This window comes from Balaenoptera physalus, assembly GCF_965194825.1.
Source record: "Balaenoptera physalus genome assembly, chromosome: 3".
In the NCBI taxonomy this organism is placed as follows: domain Eukaryota; kingdom Metazoa; phylum Chordata; class Mammalia; order Artiodactyla; family Balaenopteridae; genus Balaenoptera; species Balaenoptera physalus.
Genome location: NC_138890.1, coordinates 11,591,390 through 11,611,384, shown reverse-complemented (window position 1 = coordinate 11,611,384; position 19,995 = coordinate 11,591,390). Strand labels below are relative to the sequence as shown.

Sequence of the window (19,995 nt, the reverse complement as noted above, 5' to 3'; positions counted from 1 at the left end):
GGAACGGTCGGTAGAGGGACAGGACCCTCACCGAGGAGGTCACCTTTGGTCCGAGGTCACACAGAGCCTGGGCTGCGGCTGGCTCTCAGTGCCCCTGCCCCGTACCAGCCCTGGTCATGGCCAAAGAGAGAACAGGACTCCTTCCACGAGGCCTGAAGGTGAAGGTGGCTGGGCCCCCAGCATCCCCGCCACCCCGGGCTGAGCGTGGGAAGCCGCCTGCCCTCTCTTTCCCGGGAAGGGTTAGCTGCACCATGGTCACCTCTTTGGTTTCCTCCAGGGTGTGGTAATGGAATGAGTCCTGGTCCAGGGAGCGCAGGAGGGATGCATGCAGGTGCCGGCTGGCCTCGATGAACTGCTGTGTCAGGCTCAGCTGCTGCTTCAGCACATCGTTGAGCGCCAACACGGCCGGGCTGTATGCTGTCAGGGCTGCACCAGGTTCTGTGTCAGTCGGCAGCCCCCGGGGCCCCATCCCCCTGGCCAGTCCCGCTCCCCGCGAGGGCCCTGCAGTCCCCAACCGTGGACTGTGTCAGGATGCTCTCTGCAGGTGCTGCCACCTTCGGAAGCAGCAAAGGCCTCGCCTATTCTGTGCCTCTCTCTACTCAGTAGTAAATGAACCGCTCTCTTCGCTGACTTTGTGTGGATCTCACACCCTCAGCTCAGCTTCCAGGCAGAACCGGAAGCCTCAACCTCGGCGTCCAACACAAGGAAAGAAGGCCAGTGACACGGCTCCCCAAACTGCAACCGCACGGTGCGAATCTAACACTCCTGAACTGTACACTTAAAAATGGGGAAGAGGGTAAATTTTACACCATGAATTTTTAAACACATAATTAAAATAATTTAAAATGCAATTAAAATATAATAATTAACTAAATAAAAGTACAATTAAAAATAACTGCAACCGGGGCTTCCCTGGTGGCACAGTGGTTAAGAATCCGCCTGCCAATGCAGGGGACATGGGTGCGAGCCCTGGTCCTGGAAGATCCCACGCGCCACGGAGCAACGAAGCCCGTGCGCCACAACTACTGAGCCTGTGCTCTAGAGCCCGCGAGCCACAACTACTGAGCCCGCACGCCACAACTACTAAAGCCCACGTGCCTACAGCCTGTGCTCCGCAACAAGAGAAGCCACCTCAATGAGAAGCCTGCGCACCGCGACAAAGAGTAGCCCCCCGCTCAGCAACGAAGACCCACCGCAGCCAAAAAATAAAATTAAAAGATTAAAAATTTTAAAGTTTAAAAATTAAAAAAAAATAACTGCAACTGTTAAAAATGATCATTACTAAGACAACACAGTAACATGGAAAAATCCTTGAGGTTAATATTGTGTTTAAAAACAGGAGATTTTTTTTTTAAGGATATAAATATTTCACTTATTGCAACCAATATATCTTAATATCTTCATCTTCTAAAAATGTTAAGAAAATGGAAATGGGGGAAAAAAAGCAGGTTCTAGACGGATCCTTGCTTGTGTCATGCGAGTCATCAGCAGCCCCGCGGGACCTGACACAGACTGGGTTTCCCAAGGTGGCTGCTGGCGTCCTCCTCTTGCCCAAGGCCGGGCTGGGCCTCCCCAGGGCCCCACGACTCTCGCACACTCAGCAAGGAGGCAAGTGTCGTGCCCACAGGGCTGGGCCGCTCAGTACTGGCTGAGTGTCTTCCAGAGGAAAACACCTATGGATTCTGGACAGAAAGGCTCTGAAGGGAACACACAAAATAAAGATGGCCCTGTTGGGGTGGAAGGCTCATAGGTATGTTCCTGGTAGCCTTCCTGTTCTGTCCAACATCGGTGTCCTCGACCTAAGGGACCCACAAGGTGAGCTGGGCTGTTACCTTCTATGGCGTCCGCACTGACGACGTGGCTGGCGATGGGCGAGGGGTCCACGTAGGCACCTCCCAGGGCTGGTCCGATGGCCGCTACACCGGCCGCTGTCCCAAGGACAAAGGGGGAGAGGTGAGTGGGCAGGATTCAGAGCAATGACTTTCTCATCAACAGGTATGAGGCTGAAATAAGCTACATGAATCTGTCCTTTTCTCTTTCTGAATGTGATGGCCACCCTCCTTGCTTTTTTAACTGTTCCCCCTTTTAAAATTTTCCCAAACCTGCCTCCATCTTTCTGGTAGGTTCTCCCTGTTCAATATATAAGTCAGGTGTGCTGGCTGAAGTGGTCACCACAGCCCAGCGCGGCTGACAACTGTGGCATCGTGCCCTCCCCTGGCTCTGCCCTCCTTCCACAGCTATTTGAGGGCTTCGGAATGTTCCCTGGATTCTAACTGGCCAGTTGATTTACGCTGCCTTTTTTCTCCCTCCTTTCAAAGTCAGGCCGCGTCTAGGAAATCAGCACCACCAATGTTTTATGAAAGCATCTCTTTATTTATTTTTTATTTTTCACTTTTTTTTTTTTAACATCTTTATTGGAGTATAATTGCTTCACAATGGTGTGTTAGTTTCTGCTTTATAACAAAGTGAATCAGCTATACATATACATATATCCCCATATCTCCTCCCTCGTGGGTCTCCCTCCCACTGTCCCTATCCCACCCCTCTAGGTGGTCACAAAGCACCGAGCTGATCTCCCTGTGCTATGCGGCTGCTTCCCACTAGCTATCTATTTTACGTTTGGTAGTGTATATATGTCCATGCCACTCTCTCACTTCGTCCCAGCTTACCCTTCCCCCCACCCCGTGTCCATTGCTTTAAATTGCAAAAAGAGAAACAAAAATGGGCACATTTGCTGCCCACAGGCTAGGCTGTCAGAAAGGCAGCAGGAGGACGTGGAGAGGGACACAGAGGTTTCTGAGTCACAGAACCAGGGTTTAAAATCCCCTTGAACACCTTCTAGCGATCTGAGTTGGCTCGTCTGACTGACCTTCCTCCCTGAGAAACAGAACAGTCACGCCCCCAGCCAGGTGTGAGGTCCCGGCGGATGTATGACTAAGCCCCCCAAATCCAAATGAACAGACAAAGGGAGAACCGCACCCCAGAGCACAGTCTGGAAACAACAAGCTCTGTCCGTATTGCGGGTGTTGTCTAGACAAGAAAAGGGAGCAGGAGACTCGCTAAAAGAAAGCGACCTTTCCGTCCGGAAGGGCCAAGACCAATGCCGGGGACAGGAGAAACGACGAGCAGTGCCCGCTGCACCGCAGAAGAGAATCCACCGACAAACGCAGCGAGTTCAGACAACCAGCCAGACGGGTGACACAGGCAGCCCTTGGAGCCCCATGCTGGGGCCCCACAAAGTGCCTGAGGACACGCTGTCCCGGAAGGCGGTTCCTGGCACCCTGCGTACCACTGACATTTGGGGCGGGGTCACTCTCTGGCCAGGCCGTCCTGGCCACTGCAGGATGTTGAGCAGCACCCCTGGCCTCCACCCATAGACTTCCCGTCGCCCAGACCTTGCCGATGTCTGTCCCCTGGGGCCAGGATCACCCCAGCTGAGAACCACTGCCTTAGTCTTTGGTTTGGAACCTTTCAGTGTTTTAGAGCTTGGAAGACAGTGGGGAGTACCCAAGGAGCCCCCCTCTTCTTTGGGAGAGGAAACAGGGTGCTGAGGTCCCCCCAGCTGACTAATGACGACAACCCAGACCTCCTGGCCCCGGGGTTCCTGCCTGTCGCTGCCGCTGGCCTGCCCCTCCCTCCTCCAACCAACATGCTTACCCTTAGCCCACTGGTAGGTGAAGGCGGGATCGAGGGTCTGCACAGCCATCTCCTTCACCATGACTCTTGTAACACCCCGGGCCCACTTTTTCCGAGACTTGGGAGTTGGTGGAGGAAGGTCTGTCTTCAGGCTGGCAGAAAATTCAGACCGAGTCGCCAGCGTCCTATCAGGAGACGTCTCAGAATGGGCCATCGACTCAGATGCTGTTGGACTGGGGGATTTTTCAAAATCTTCCGAATAAGCCGAGCTCACTGTGCTGGCCGTAGGTTCCTGAGACTTTGACCCCAGGCTAGAAGTGCCCTTGGGTCCAGGGGACGAGACGGACCGCTGGCTCAGACACTCAGAAATCTCGCTTCCAGAGCGGGGGGCCCCAGCCCAGGGGCTTTTGCTGGATGCCTTTTCCCCCTGACCTTTCTAAAACAAAGGAAGGCAGAGGTCACTGGAAAGTGTTTTCGAATGAGCAACAAGCTCGGAATACCACTGAGTTAGACTGAGGGCACCCCAAGGGCCCAGCAGGTGAGGGTCCACGCTGTCCTTCCTAGATTTGGGCAGGCTGAGTATCGTGAGCAGAACTCTTTTTTTTTTTTTTAAACATCTTTATTGGAGTATAATTGCTTTACAATGTTGAGTTAAGTTTCTGCTGTATAACAAATTGAATCAGCTATATGCATACATATATCCCCATATCCCCTCCCTCTTGCATCTCCTTCCCACCCTCCCTATCCCACCCCTCTAGGGGGTCACAAAGCACCGAGCTGATCTCCCTGTGCTATGCGGCTGCTTCCCACTAGGGATAAATGTAAAATAAATGTAAAATCTATTTTACATTTGGTAGTGTATACGTCAAAGCTACTCTCAGCTGACCCTTCCCTCTCCCCATGTCCTCAAGTCCATTCTCTACATCTGCATCTTTATTCCTGTCCTGCCCCTAGGTTCATCAGAACCATTTTTTTTTTAGATTCCATATATGTTAGCATACGGTATTTGTGTTTCTCTTTCTGACTTACTTCACTCTGTAGGACAGACTCTAGGTCCATCCACCTCACTACAAATAACTCAATTTCATTCCTTTTTATGGCTGAGTAATATTCCATTGTATATATGTGCCACATCTTCTTTATCCATTCATCTGTCGATGGATGCTTACATTGCTTCCATGTCCTGGCTATTGTAAATAGTGCTGCAATGAACATTGTGTACATGACTCTTTTTGAATTATGGTTTTCTCAGGGTATATGCCCAGTAGTGGGATTGCTGGGTCATATGGTAGTTCTATTTTTAGTTTATTAAGGAACCTCCATACTGTTCTCTACAGTGGCTGTATCAATTTACATTCCCACCAACAGTGCAAGAGGGTTCCCTTTTCTCCACACCCTCTCCAGCATTTATTGTTTGTAGATTTTTTGATGACGGCCATTCTGACTGGTGTGAGGTGATACCTCATTCTAGTTTTGATTTGCATTTCTCTAATGATTAATGATGTTGAGCATCCTTTCATGTGTTTGTTGGCAATGTGTATATCTTCTTTGGAGAAATGTCTATTTAGGTCTTCTGTCCATTTTTGGATTGGGTTGTTTGTTTTTTTGATATTGAGCTGCATGAGCTGCTTGTATATTTTGGAGATTAATCCTTTGTCAGTTGCTTCGTTTGCAGATATTATCTCCCATTCTGAGGGTTGTCTTTTCATCTTGTTTATGGTTCCCATTGCTCTGCAAAACCCTTTAAGTTTCATTAGGTCCCATTTGTTTATTTTTGTTTTTATTTCCATTTCTCTAGGAGGTGGGTCAAAAAGGATCTTGCTCTGATTTATGTCACAGAGTGTTCTGCCTATGTTTTCCTCTAAGACTTTTATAGTGTCTGGCCTTACATTTAGGTCTTTAATCCACTGTGAGTTTATTTTTGTGTATGGTGTTAAGAAGTGTTCTAATTTCATTCTTTTATGTGTAGCTGTTCAGTTTTCCCAGCACCACTTATTGAAGAGGCTGTCTTTTCTCCATTGTATACTCTTGCCTCCTTTATCAAAGATAAGGTGACCATATGTGCGTGGGTTTATCTTGGGGCTGTCTGTTCCATTGATCTATATTTCTGGTTTTGTGCCAGTACCATACTGTCTTGATGACTGTAGCTTTGTAGTATAGTCTGAAGTCAGGAAGCCTGATTCTCCAGCTCCGTTTTTCTTTCTCAAGATTGCTTTGGCTATTCGGGGTCTTTTGTGTTTCCATACAAATTGTGAATTTTTTTGTTCTAGTTCTGTGAAAAATGCCATTGGTAGTTTGATAGGGATTGCACTGAATCTGTAGATTGCTTTGGGTAGTCATTTTCACAATGTTGATTCTTCCATTCCAAGAACATGGTATATCTCTCCATCTGTTTGTATCATCTTTAATTTCTTTCATCAGTGTCTTACTGTTTTCTGCATACAGGTCTTTTGTCTCCTTAGGTAGGTTTATTCCTAGGTATTTTATTCTTTTTGTTGCAATGGTAAATGGGAGTGTTTCCTTAATTTCTCTTTCGGATTTTTCATCATTAGTGTATAGGAATGCAAGATATTTCTGTACATTAATTTTGTATCCTGCTACTCTACCAAATTCATTGATTAGCTCTAGTAGTTTTCTGGTAGCATCTTTAGGATTCTCTATGTAAAGTCTGCAAACCGTGACAGCTTTACTTCTTCTTTTCTGATTTGGATTCCTTTTATTTCTTTTTCTTCTCTGATTGCTGTGGCTAAAACTTCCAAAACTATGTTGAATAATAGTGGTGAGAGTGGGCAACCTTGTCTTGTTCCTGATCTTACAGGAAATGGTTTCAGTTTTTCACCATTGAGAATGATGTTGGCTGTGGGTTTGTCATGTATGGACTATATTATGTTGAGGTAGGTTCCATCTATGCCTACCTTCTGGAGAGTTTTTATCATAAATGGGTGTTGAATTTTGTCAAAAGCTTTTTCTGCATCTACTGAGATTATCATATGGTTTTTATCCTTCAATTTGTTAATATGGTGTATCACATTGATTGATTTGCATATATTGAAGAATCCTTGCATTCCTGGGATAAACCCCACTTAATCGTGGTGTATGATCCTTTTAATGTGCTGTTGGATTCTGTTTGTTAGTATTTTGTTGAGGATATCTGCATCTATGTTCATCAGTGATATTGGTCTGTAGTTTTCTTTTTTTGTGACACCTTTGTCTGGTTTTCGTATCAGGGTGATGGTGGCCTTGTAGAATGAGTTTGGGAGTGTTCCTCCCTCTGTTATATTTTGGAAGAGTTTGAGAAGGATAGGTGTTAGCTCTTCTCTAAATGTTTGATAGAATTCTCCTGTGAAGCTATCTGGTCCTGGGCTTTTGTTTGTAGGAAGATTTTTAATCACAGTCTCAATTTCAGTGTTTGTGACTGGTCTGTTTATATTTTCTATTTCTTCCTGGTTCAGTCTTGGAAGGTTGTACTTGTCTAAGAATTTGTCCATTTCTTCCAGGTTGTCCATTTTATTGGCATATAGTTGCTTGTAGTAATCTCTCATGATCCTTTGTATTTCTGCCGTGTCTGTTTTAACTTGTCCTTTTTCATTTCTAATTTTATTGATTTGAGTCCTCTCCCTCTTTTTCTTGATGAGTCTGGCTAATGGTTTATCAATTTTGTTTATCTTCTCAAAGAACAAGCTTTTAGTTTTATTGATCTTTGCTATCGTTTCCTTCATTTCTTTTTCATTTATTTCTGATCTGATCTTTATGATTTCTTTCCTTCTGCCAACTTTGGGGGTTTTTTGTTCTTCTTTCTCTAATTGCTTTAGGTGTAAGGTTAGGTTGTTTATTTGAGATTTTTCTTGTTTCCTGAGGTTTCCTGAGGATTGTACTGCTATAAACTTCCCTCTTAGAACTGCTTTTTCTGCATCCCATACGTTTTGTGTCATCGTGTTATCATTGTCATTTGTTTCCAGGTATTTTTTTATTTCCTCTTTGATTCCTTCAGTGATCTCTTGGTTATTTAGTAGCGTATTGTTTAGCTTCCATGTGTTTGTATTTTTTACAGTTTTTTTCTTGTAATTGATATCTAGTCTCATAGCGTTGTGGTCGGAAAAGATACTTGATATGATTGCAATTTTCTTGAATTTACCAATGCTTGATTTGCTACCCAAGATATGGTCTATCTTGGAGAATGTTCCATGAGCACTTGAGAAGAAAGTGTATTCTGTTGTTTTTGGATGGAATGTCCTATAAATATCAGTTAAGTCCAGATTTTGGATGATCTGTCCATTGGTGAAAGTGGGGTGTTAAAGTCCCCTACTATTATTGTGTTACTGTCGATTTCCCCTTTTATGGCTGTTAGCATTTGCCTTATGTACTGAGGTGCTCCTATGTTGGGTGCATAAATATTTACCATTGTTATATTTTCTTCTTGGATTGATTCCTTGATCATTATGTAGTGTCCTTCTTTGTCTCTTGTAATAGTCTTTATTTTAAAGTCAATTTTGTCTGATATGAGAATTGCTACTCCAACTTTCTTTTGATTTCCAGTTGCATGGAATATCTTTTTCCATCCCCTCACTTTCAGTCTGTATGTGTCCCTAGGTCTGAAGTGGGTCTCTTGTAGACAGCATATATATGGGTCTTGTTTTTGTATCCATTCAGCCAGTCTATGTCTTTTGGTGGGAGCATTTAATCCATTTACATTTAAGGTAATTATCGATATGTATGTTCCTATTACCATATTCTTAATTGTTTTGGGTTTGTTTTTGTAGGTCTTTTCCTTCTCTTGTGTTTCTGTGATCAGAACTCTTGAAACCCTTCAGCACGAGGCTGCTGCACTTAGCACTGATGGTGTGAGCATGTGTAGCTGGCACGTGGGTGAAATCTGTTAAAGTGTCATTATTATGTATTATCAAAACATGCGTTGATAATGAGGTGGTTACTAATACAGAAAGAATCACCACGGGGCGATGCAATAAGTACAGGTTAGTGCAGGTACTGTTGTGGGGAAGTTGAAGTGGGATCTGCTTTAATCTTCTGATATGTTAAGTAGCTCTATCCTGTTATTACCTAAATCAGGGTGTCTACCCATGGCACGCTGACATTTGAGACACGAACATTCTTTGCAGCGGGGGCCATCCTATGCATTGTGGGACACTGTGACAGGACATCCCGGACTGCCACCCACTGGATGCCAGTAGCACCCTGCACCCCAGTCATGATCACAGTGTTGCCAGGCATTGCCAAGTGTCCCCTAGGGGAGCAATCGCCCCCAGGTGAGAACCACTGAGGCATAACGGTTGCAAGCCGTTCTACCCAAAGGCCTAAAACGAAAAATCAGTTCGTTGTACTTACTTTCTGTTCCAAGGCTGATTTCTCACTGACAGCTGGAGCCAGATCATCAAGGGATAAAATGTTTATTCTCAAATCTGTAATAAAAAATGTAACATGCCGATATTTACTCCACATGCGTTTACCATCCTGTTGTAGGCACCGGGCTAAGTGCTAGGGACGGGAAGAGCAGAAGGCGTGCGGTCTCTGTCCTCAGAAAGCGAGCCCAGGGGTCCAAGTGCTTTTTCTCTAAAGGGCTAGGTCGTAAATATTTTTGGCTTTTCGGGCTAGTCTGTCTCTGTCACCATTGATCAGCTCTGCCTCATGATTCGAAAGCCGCCACGGACCGTGTGTAAACAAATGGGTATGGCTGTGTCCCAATAAAATGTTATTTATAGGGACTTCCCCCATGGTTCTGCAGTTAAGACTCCGGTCTTCCAAAGCAGGGGATGTGGGTTCAATCCCTGGTCGGGGAACTGAAATCCCACATGCCGTGCAGTGCGGCCAAAAACAAAAAAAAAGCTTTATTCATAAAAACAGACGACTGGCCTTCCCTGGTGGCACATTGGTTAAGAATCCACCTGCCAGTGCAGGGGACATGGGTTCGAGCCCTGGTCCAGGAAGATCTCACATGCCACGGAGCAACTAAGCCCACGAGCCACAACTACTGAAACCCATGCGCCCTAGAGCCCGTGCTCTGCAACAAGAGAAGCCACCCCAATGAGAAGCCCGCGCTCCGCAATGAAGAGTAGCCCCCGCTCATCGCAACTAGAAGAAAGCCCGCACGCAGCAATGAAGACCCAACACAGCCAAAAATAAATAAATAAAACATTTTTAAAAAATTTTTTTAAATGAAAGAAGAGCCAAGTATTGTGAACACGTGTGCAGGGACCCCAGAGGTCTGATAGGAGGGAGTTATAACCTCAAGGTGGTTGGAGATTTGGCTGGGGAAGGAGGAGCTGACACCAGGTCTGGCCACTGGATCTGCAGGAGGCAGTGCAAAGAAAAAACAAAACAAAACAAAAAAAACAGACGATGGGGTAATTCCCAGTTGTTAGGACTCTGCGTTTTCACTGCCGAGGGCCCGGGTTCAATCCCTGGTTGGGGAACTAAGGAACTAAGATCCCACAGGACGTGCAGTGGGCCAAAAAAACAAAGCAAAACAAACAAACAAAACACAGGCCACAGACCTCTCAGCCCCTGGCCTAGACACAGGAGACGATCACGATGCAAGGAAGGACGCCCAGTGACACGTGTGCTTGAGGTAGGAGAGGGGGGCCCTCTGCTGGGGGACTGGCACCTCGTCCTAAGTTCTCATTTAAAGCAAGTTAAGGGCACTTAATTCTGTGGTGCCAGCTGGCCAGTCGCCAGCGCCCAGATGCCTTGGGTGCAGGTCACTCAGGAGCAGGAAGGCTCTGTGCAGTTTGGGTGTCCCAGCAGGTTTCTGCCCCATCAGTATGTGAGCCCACTCCTCCCCAGGACGGGGGAGGCCGATGGGCTGCCAGTATCGGCAGGGACTCCATCACGTGGCTCATTTCAGGCCCGAGGCACAGAGGCTGTGTGTGTGCGTGTGCGCGCGTGCGCACGCAGTTAGGGGTGGGGAGGGCGGGGGGGTCCACCCTGCGGGGCCTCAAAACTCAAGCAGGTACATGATCCAATCATGGCTGAGCTGAACAGACACTTCGAGGGGGGGCCTAAGGTGTCTAGAGGCTTCCACGGAGGGCACGTGCTAGGTTGGAGGGATGAGTCTCCTGCGGAGGCAGGATGAGACCCCCAGTTCTAGGAACAGGCAGGGACAGTTAGCAGGAGCAGATGGGAGCAGGGCCCTCCCACAGGTGGCACAGCGCTGGGGATGAGCAGGAGATGGAAGACGGAGCCGTCTACTCTCTTTGCAAAGGTCAGCTGAGTGCAGCCCCAAACACCAGGCTGCCTGGCGGCATAAGACCCAGATCAAAGCCCAGCTCGTCACTCTAGCGTGAGGGTCTCGCCCCGCCTCCGAGCTCCTCTAACACTGCCAGTTACCACAATGCACGTGACACGTAAGTCCTGAGACACGTTCATGGGCAAAGCCTCTGAACTAAGCCATCCCAGCCGGCTCAAGCCAAGGCACTGCAGGAGACTGTGGACGACCTCTCCAGGACAGTGTTGTCACTGGCTGAGGAATAACGTTATTGTCACATCAGCCAACCCGGACACACACACGCTTACTGAGCAGGAGGCCCCACTGAGGCACTCCACAGGCACAGCTCACGGACACAGCTCTGCCCCACGTTACAGATGAGGAGACCACAGCACAGAGAGCCTGAGACCGCATGGCCAGAAAGAGGCGGAGCAAGGATGTCCACCCCAGGTATGCTGGACCCCAAACTCAGACTGGTACTCACCACTCCCTGCTACGTGCCGCCCTTGAGGCTGCATCAGAATGAGGGAAGGCAGGGTCTGGACACCGAGGGGGCCCTCCAGGCCAGCAGCGAGGACTGAGGGGCAGCCTGGATGGGCAGCCCAGGAGGGCAGGAACCTGGGTCTGGCGCCTGCCCCGCCAGCTACACCCACCTTCTCACCCACACCTGCCAGGCTGGCGTGGACACCCACTCACCAGCCCCTTGGGCCCGAAGATCCGAGACCGTATCAGTGAGGTGCCAAATGGCATCCGGCCGATGGTGGCCCCTGAGGGGGCTCAAAGGGATTTCCTCACATCCGTGAGCCCGTCTCGCTGCCTTCTCCAACCCTCACAGGGGCGCGTGGCAGGGACTCTTGCTGGCCGTGCTTCTCCTCCCTGCCCCCTACGTGGTGGTACCTTGGCATCTTGAATATTTTGACCTGCAGGAATCTGAGACACAGCAGGGGCTGCAAGGACTCCCCGACCTTCTCCCCTGAATCAGGTCGTAAGGCCCTCAGGTAAGAAGATGTGCCTTCCCTCTACCTGGAGGAAACGAGCATCCTTATGTCCAAGATGGGGGGACACTGAGCAACTCCAACTACATCTCCCCTCATCTACTACCCTTGGCTCATATCCTTCTGTCTATCACATTGTCCCACAACTATTCTACTCCCCATCAAACGTAGCAGAAGGCGCAACCGTTTCTTCAGGTTTCCATTTCCTTATGAAGGCTCCTGTGTCACGTAAAACGTACATTAAATATTTATTTAATACCTGAATGCTCTTCTCCCGTTAACCTGTCCTTTGTCACAGAGCACCAGCCAAGAACCCAGAAGGACACAAGGAAAGAGCTATTTTTCCTCCCCTACAACTGATTCACAGGCTGTGGATCACCCTGGCACTTGGGGGCAGGGGCGAGTTGGCTTGTCTGTCATCCTGTTCCTGACACCACGACGCCTGGCACGTGCTGGCACACAGCAGGCACTCGAGACACAGTTATTTAACTCGGATTTGATGATCAGGCACCCCAGATGGGAGAAATCAATGTTGGCTGCACATCTTTTTCTTTCTGCTCTTTCTTAAATACATACAATGTTAAAATAAAAATCACGTTGAATGATGGTGAAATAATAAAAATGTTTATGAGGGACTTCCCTGGTGGCGCAGTGGTTAAGAATCCACCTGCCAATGCAGGGGACACGGGTTCGAGCCGTGGTCGGGGAAGATCCCACATGCCGCGGAGCAACTAAGCCCGTGCGCCACAACTACTGAGCCTGCACTCTAGAGCCCACGAGCCACAACTACTGAAGCCTGCATGCCTAGAGCCCGTGCTCTGCAACAAGAGAAGCCACCACAATGAGAAGCCCACGCACCACAATGAAGAGTAGCCCCCACTCGCCGCAACTAGAGAAAGCCCACGCACAGCAACAAAGACCCAACGCAGCCAAAAATAAATAAGTTTATAAAAAAAAAAAGTTTGTGACTGGTTAGATATTGGTTTCTTTTTCTGGATTTAAAAAGGAAAGGAAGCAAATTTCTCTTTTACAACAAGGAAAACTGCATTGCCGTCCTCTTGCATGAGGCTCTAGAAGGATTTCTGTTTTTGCTCTGTCATTGGGTAGGGTTACTAGAAGAAGGCTTTAAAGACAGAACAAAAAAATCTGACGTGCCCCTCAACTAGGAAAGAAGGTCAGGAAGCCAAGGGTGTGACTCGCACCCCTCAAGACAATACCCTGTGACCACCACGCCAGGGACCCTAGAGGCGGTCTCGCCCTTCCTGCCCCGGGGTGACAACTCTGCGCAGGGACGAGGGTTACCGTTTAGACTTTCATCGGCGGCTTCTGAGGGAGACTCATCCTGAGGCCCAGCCTCACTCCTTCTCGGGGAGGACAAGAGCTTGCCATCCCCCATTGTCGAGGGCACGGACTTCGGAAAGGCGCTGGGGATGGAAAGCGACGCCGTGTGGGAGGCTGTGTCCTCTGAAATGGGAATCTGTGGGGAGCGAGTTCTCGAGCCAGCACTGCGAAGGGTCCCATCTGCTGACCGTGAGGTTGGCAGACGTGATGTCGGAAATGGCTTTGAGCTGGAAAGATCCTTCCTGGGCAGCGAAAGGACTCTCAGTTGATTTGGGATCTGGTCCTACTTTGGCAGAAACAAAAGAAGGGAAATTACCAAACATACGCTACATAAGTCCTTATCATCAGACATCGTGGCTGGTGGAGAGCATGAGTCCTTGGTGATCAAATCGTTATCCCTCTCTGCCCCTTTCTCTCCTTTCCCCTCATCTCTGGAGGTCAAGGTACAACATTTAGACAAGATAATACTGGGATTAGAAATACTCCACAAATAATCAGAAATATCACTTTGCTTTCAAATACATATTGTTAATTACACATTTTCTAAACTAAGGCCCCTGAGAACATGGATCTTCAACAGAGTCAAAATCAATATGCAGATTTTTCCCCTTAAAATGCAGCCTTCCCATCACTTCACACCAACTAGGATGGCTATAACCAAAAAAACACCAAAAAAACCCAAAAAAGTAACAAGTGTTGGTGAGGATGTGGAGAAATTGGAACCCTCATACACTGCTGGTGGGAATGTAAAACGGTGCAGTCACTGTGGGAACCAGTTTCTCTGTTCCTCAATGAGTTACACACAGAATTACTACAAGACCCAAGAGTTCGACTCCTAGGTATAAACCCAAAGAATTGAAAACAGGGACTCAAACAGATACTTGTACACTATTCACAATCCCCAAAAGGCAGAAACAACCCAAATGTCCATCAATGGACAAATGGATAAATAAAATGTGGTCCATCCACACAATGGACTATTACTCAGCCATAGAAAGGAATGAAGCACTGACACATGCTGCAATGTGAGTGACCCTCGTAAACATCATGCTAAGGGAGAGAAACCAGACACAAAAGGCCACAGGTTGTATGATTCCATTACACGAGATGTCTAGAACAGGCAAACCCACAGAGACAGAAAGCAGATTAGTGGTCGTTAGGGTCTGGGGGAGGGGGAAACAGGGAGGGATTACTGGGTAAGGGTCTCCTTTTGGCATGATGAAAATGTTTTGGAACTAGGCAGAGGTGGTGGTTACACAACATCGTGAATGCACTAAATGCCACTGAACTGTTCATTGGCATTGAACAGTTGGAAAATGGAAATGCAGCCTTCCCAAGTTAGTGATTCCTGTGTGGTACAACCAACAAGTAGGCATGGATCACCAATGGCAGTGATCACAGCTGGTGTTGGATCAGTCATACAAAGTGCTGTCCTGGGGTGTATACAGTTACGAGGCTCCACATAGAGCAAAACTGCCTGACGTGTCCCAAATCCTGTCCCTTACAGAGCAGACCAGCAATGGCTACTCGTGATCGGCTGAAACCCAACCTCTCCTCATCAAACACTTTCTAAAGTGTTTACAGGTGATGGCTCTCTTGAAAAGTCGCTAGTGCTATGACAGAAAGGTACAAATGCAAAGTACATACAAGTACAAAATAAATACATGCAAACCTTACCGAGACTAGTTTTGTTTGTTCTTTCTCACTGACTTTGGGGCTGGTGAAACCCTGATTTGTGGATGCTTCTTTTTCGCTAGAAGATTCCATCAAGCTTCCCAGCAACTCTTTCATTTCCTCTTCATCACTGTCTGGAGGATCCAGTCTTCTAGGAGGTTTTTTCTCTTTGGGTGTTCGAAAATCCCTCTCTTTCCCAACATGTGCTTCAGGGGATATCTTTTCCACAGGTGCTTCTCTCTTCTTTAGAAACCTACTGACCTTCCCACTCGGCATGTCACTCTCAGGGACAGGAATTTCAAGGGCCGGTTTCTGGGAGGTTTTGTCTGTGTTCTGTGAAGAAAGGTCAACCGTCCTTCTGGGGGGATTTTCGTCTGCTCTGCTAGGAAGCCGGTCCTCAGAGGTCTTCAGGTCAGCTTCCACATCAGACAGATCCATCTGCACCTTCCGGGTCCTCATCTTGGTTTCTATCTGGGCCAGCTTTGTGAGCGCAGCATTGGCCCTGACCTTCGAGGCAGTGGTCGAAGCTCTACCTGAAGAGAGCCAGGGCCCACTCCCCAGGAAAGCATTCTCTTTCGGGAGTGTGTGTTTTCCACCCATAGTCTGGTTTCTTTTTAGAAATCTGCTCGGACCGGGTGCTATGTTGGTAAGACTTCTACTGATTTCCAAGTTCTGGATTTCTTCCATCTTTGAATCTTCTAAGGAAATATCACTGAAGTCGCCAAAGATATCACGCACGGGACGGCTGGTTTTTCTTATTGAAGCCATTCTAGGGAGTAAAGAAAGAAAACTTACAGTAAGAATACCTGATGTTCAGACTGCACATCCAAATCTCTCAATGCTTCCCACCACCTGGGAGAGGCCACATCCCCCTTTGCCATCTGGCCAGAGCCTTCCCTTCAAGCCCGATGATGACAACGAAAATAATAAGACACCTGGTATGTTATCATTGAACTATGCCGTTCAAGGCCAGGTCTTAAGTGAGACATGTTACATGTTAAAGACGAGAGCCAGTGCTTCTCAGGCCCAGCAGTATGCCTGGCACTCTGCTCAGAGCTACAGTATTTCATTTAATCCTCACTTGACACTGAGAGTCGGTCGTTGTCATCCCTCTTTCATAGAGAAGAGGAAGGAAATGTAGGCCCCCACAGGGTAGATCACCTGGTCAGCGAGTAACAGAGCCAAAATCAAAGCTCAGGCCAATTCCAAAGGTCCCACTCGCTCCCACAGTGCTTCACTGCCTCTCCAGTTACCCCACCTCTACTCCGAGTGAGTCCTATTACCCAGTTGCACCCAAAGTCTGGTCTCCTCCTTTATCCAAGTGTCCTCAGTTCTCTCAAAAAGAGCTGTTGAAACACAATCTGTATATTTAATGAGCTCCCCAGAAATCTTATTTTACTTACAGTGTGAGAATTACTGCCCTGGGAGCAGGGAAGGGGGCTATGGACAGACACAGACCCCCCCCACCAAATGTTGGCCATGTGTTGTATGTGTGTGCTGGTGTACAGTTTTCTGGGGAAAAGGGCCAGAGTTTTCATCATATTCTCAGAGTTCCCATGTGCCCCTGAAGGAATATGAACAATTCACTCCAAGATTTACCAAGGTTTCAAAAGATTTTAAAGACTTAAAAAAATTGAAAAATATGGCATGGGTGTGTGTTTGCTGCAGGCCCTTTAGTGAGGAACTTGGCAACAGCAATGAAAATGTGAAATGCACAGACCCTGTGACACCACAGTTCCACGTCTGGGAATTTACCTACAACGCCCATAGAGATGTATGGTCAAGGGATATCTTGGCAGCATTGTTTGTACTCATCAGAACCCTGATCCCATCCATACAGGCTCAATGAAGTCCAGATAAGCACAGGCAGACAATGGAATACTATGCAGCTGTTAAAAGGAATGGGGGAGGGCTTCCCTGGTGGCGCAGTGGTTGAGAATCTGCCTGCCAATGCAGGGGACATGGGTTCGAGCCCTGGTCTGGGAAGATCCCACATGCTGCGGAGCAACTAGGCCCGTGAGCCACAACTACTGAGCCTGCGCGTCTGGAGCCTGTGCTCCACGAGAGGCCTGAGAGGCCCGCACACCAAGATGAGGAGTGGCCCCCGCTTGCCGCAACTAGAGGAAGCCCTCGCACAGAAACGAAGACCCAACACAGCCAAAAAAAATAAATAAATAATAATTTTAAAAAAAAAGGAATGGCGGAGATCTGTGTGCATAATAATGTCTCCAGCATAGTGATCTGTGAGGCAAAAAAGAAAAGATGCAGAACCATGCCTCAGCTCCATACTGTTTGAATGTTTTAGCAAGGCCATGTGTTACTTTTATTTAAAAAAATTTACTGTGAGACCCCCAAAAAGCCTTTTTTTCCCCCACTCTGTCCACTTGGAAAACCACCTTATTGGGATTGCCAGACTAAATACAGGACACCCAGTTATTTGAATTTCAGATAAATAGCAAATAATTTTAAAAATATAAGTATGACCCAAATATTTTTATCCTAAAAGGTAATGTTCCAAATTTTTTTTTTTAATTTATTTTTGGCTGCTTTGGTTCTTCGTTGCTGTGTGCAGCTTTCTCTAGTTGCGGCGAGTGGGGGCTACTCTTTGTTGCGGTGCGCGGGCTTCTCACTGCGGTGGCTTCTCTTGCTGCGGAGCACGGGCTCTAGGCACGCAGGCTTCAGTAGTTGAGCATGCGGGCTCTGTAGTTGTGGCTCGCGGGCTCCAGAGTGCAGGCTCAGTAGTTGTGGAACACGGGCTTAGTTGCTCCGCGGCATGTGGGATCTTCCCGGACCAGGGCTTGAACCCGTGTCCCCTGCATTGGCAGGCGGATTCTTAACCACTGCACCACCAGGGGAGCCCCTAAATATTTTTATACTAAAAAATTATCTGTTGTTTATCTGAAACTGAAATTCAACTGGGTGTCCAGTATTTTGATTTGTTAAACCTGGCAACCCTACGTCTTATATACCTTTCAAAGCTGAGTTCAAATATTCTGTGCAAGGCATTTAATCCAGCCCCTAAGATTCTGTACAAGAATGAATTATTTTTATTATTTTACTGTCTGTTTCTCTGACTAGTGTGCTTGCTTGCTCATCCCCATCTTAACCACCCCGTGTACTAAGAGTGCCCAGCACAGGCCTGACCACAGGAGTCAATGAATCAAAAATCACACCCAACAGAAACAGTGCAGAATTCCTAGTGTGAGTGACCCTGGTCAAGTTACTTAACCACTCTGTGCCTCAGCTTGCTCATCTGTAAAAAGGGAATAATAACTATTAGCCTCACAGGATTCCTATGTTCAGTGTGGGGCATAGAATAAGCATACAATAAAATTTAGATAGCAGTAATGACAGTATTTGGACTACCTGCATAACGGGTTAGCTTTTAGCTGGAAGGACATGGTGAAGGGGGAGTAGAAAGCACTGGAACAACATCAACAGCTATCTTTGTGAGTATTTTTGTAGGCAAGGCCCAGGGCACTCTGTGGGTCAGAGGAAAAGCCTGACCACCAGGCCAGGTTTTCTGGCATCTAGTTCTTCTGAAAGTTTCCCTAGGTTTAAAAAAAAATTTTTAATAAAAAAATTAAATAAATAATTTTTTAAAAAAGAATTTTAAGAAAAAGGGATTTCTCTCTGGTGGCCTACTGGTTAGGATTCCAGGCTTTCACTGCCATGGTCCAGGTTCAATCCCTGCTCCAGGAACTGAGATCCCACAAGCTGCACGGTGCAGCTAAAATAAATAAATAAAATAAAATAAGATAATTTAAAAAATAAATCAATGATGTTTAAAAGGGTAAATTTCATGTTATGTACATTTTACCACAACTAAAATATATATTTTTTAATTAAAAAATTTTTATTGAAGTACAGTTGATTTACAATATTGTGTTAGTTTCAGAAATAGATGTATTTTTAAAACACATAATTAAAAATAAACCAATAGGTAAAAGATGTTAACCGATATTTCACCAAAGAAAAATATACAAATGGCCAATAAGCACATGAAAAGATGTTCAACATCAGCCATGAGGGAAATTCAAATCAAAACCACTATAAGATCCACTTCATACCCACAAGGGTGGCTATAATCAAAACTACAGAAAATAACAAATGGTTGGCAGAGGGTGTGAAGAAATTGGAACCTTCATACCCCTTTGGAGGAGACTATAAAATGACGCAGCTGACAACCTGGAAAACGGTCTGGTAGTTCCTCAAAAAGTTAAACATCGTTACCATATGATCCAGCAATTCCACTCCCATGAAGCCCAAGATAACTGAAATGTATGCAAATGTTCATAATAGTTCTTATTCATAATAGACAAAAAGTGGAAACAACCCAAATATCCATTAACTAGTGAATGGATGAGAACTGAGGTCCATCCATAAATGAGATACTATTCAGTAATAAAAAAGAACAAATAATGACACACACAACACGCATATACGTCAAACACACCATACTAAGGGAAAATACCAGATGATGCAAAAAACCACACACTGTATAACTCCAGTTATAAGGATTGTCCAGAAAAGGTAAATCTATAGACTCAGAAAGCCCATCAGTGGTTGCCTGGGGCTGGGAGTGGTAGCGGAGATAGACTGCAAAGGGGCAGGAGAGATACACTTGGGGTGACTGACAAGCTCTAAAGCTGGATGGTTGTGATGTTTGCACCACTTGATAAATTTACTAAAAATAACGGGAATTGTACGTTTAGAAGGGGTGAATTGTATGGTATGTAAATGAATTATCAATAAACTTGTTAAAAATAAATAAACCAAAATTTGAAAACACAGTCTCCCCTCAGACCATCGAGCTCTTCCCCCAGGCCTGGAGCGACCCACATCGTACCACGCTCGCTAGTGGGCCCCAGACGGGGAAAATGAGGCGCTAGGCCGCTCTCCCGCCGCCCGACCTGCCCAGCTACGGAGCGCGTCCCGTTTCCCTGCAACTCCTCTCCCGAGACCGGGCATTAAGCCCGGCCAACGCCCAGCCAACCCCGCCAACCTCCTCCCACGAAGTCCTTCCGCGGAGGTCGCCACCGTTCTCGGCCGGACTCTTGGGCCAGAGGGGACAGTTGACCCCGCCAGCGGCGCCAGGGCGAAAGAGACTACACCTCCCGGTGCTCCCCG

At 46.9% G+C, this 19,995-nt stretch overlaps 1 protein-coding gene across 1 annotated transcript in view; it reads right to left on the bottom strand.

Moving 5' to 3' along the window:
• Positions 1-19,995, bottom strand: part of LOC309658108 (uncharacterized protein C19orf44) — a 23,778-nt gene extending 3,783 nt beyond the window's left edge. Inside the window, exons 1-7 of the mRNA XM_082456310.1 lie at positions 19,871-19,995; positions 14,869-15,634; positions 13,153-13,474; positions 8,980-9,053; positions 3,658-4,072; positions 1,833-1,928; positions 260-426 (exon numbers count right to left, since the gene is read on the bottom strand). Coding sequence (XP_082312436.1) covers positions 260-426; positions 1,833-1,928; positions 3,658-4,072; positions 8,980-9,053; positions 13,153-13,474; positions 14,869-15,633 — 1,839 coding nt within the window. The 5' untranslated portion in view covers position 15,634; positions 19,871-19,995. The remainder of the gene's footprint in view (positions 1-259; positions 427-1,832; positions 1,929-3,657; positions 4,073-8,979; positions 9,054-13,152; positions 13,475-14,868; positions 15,635-19,870) is intronic.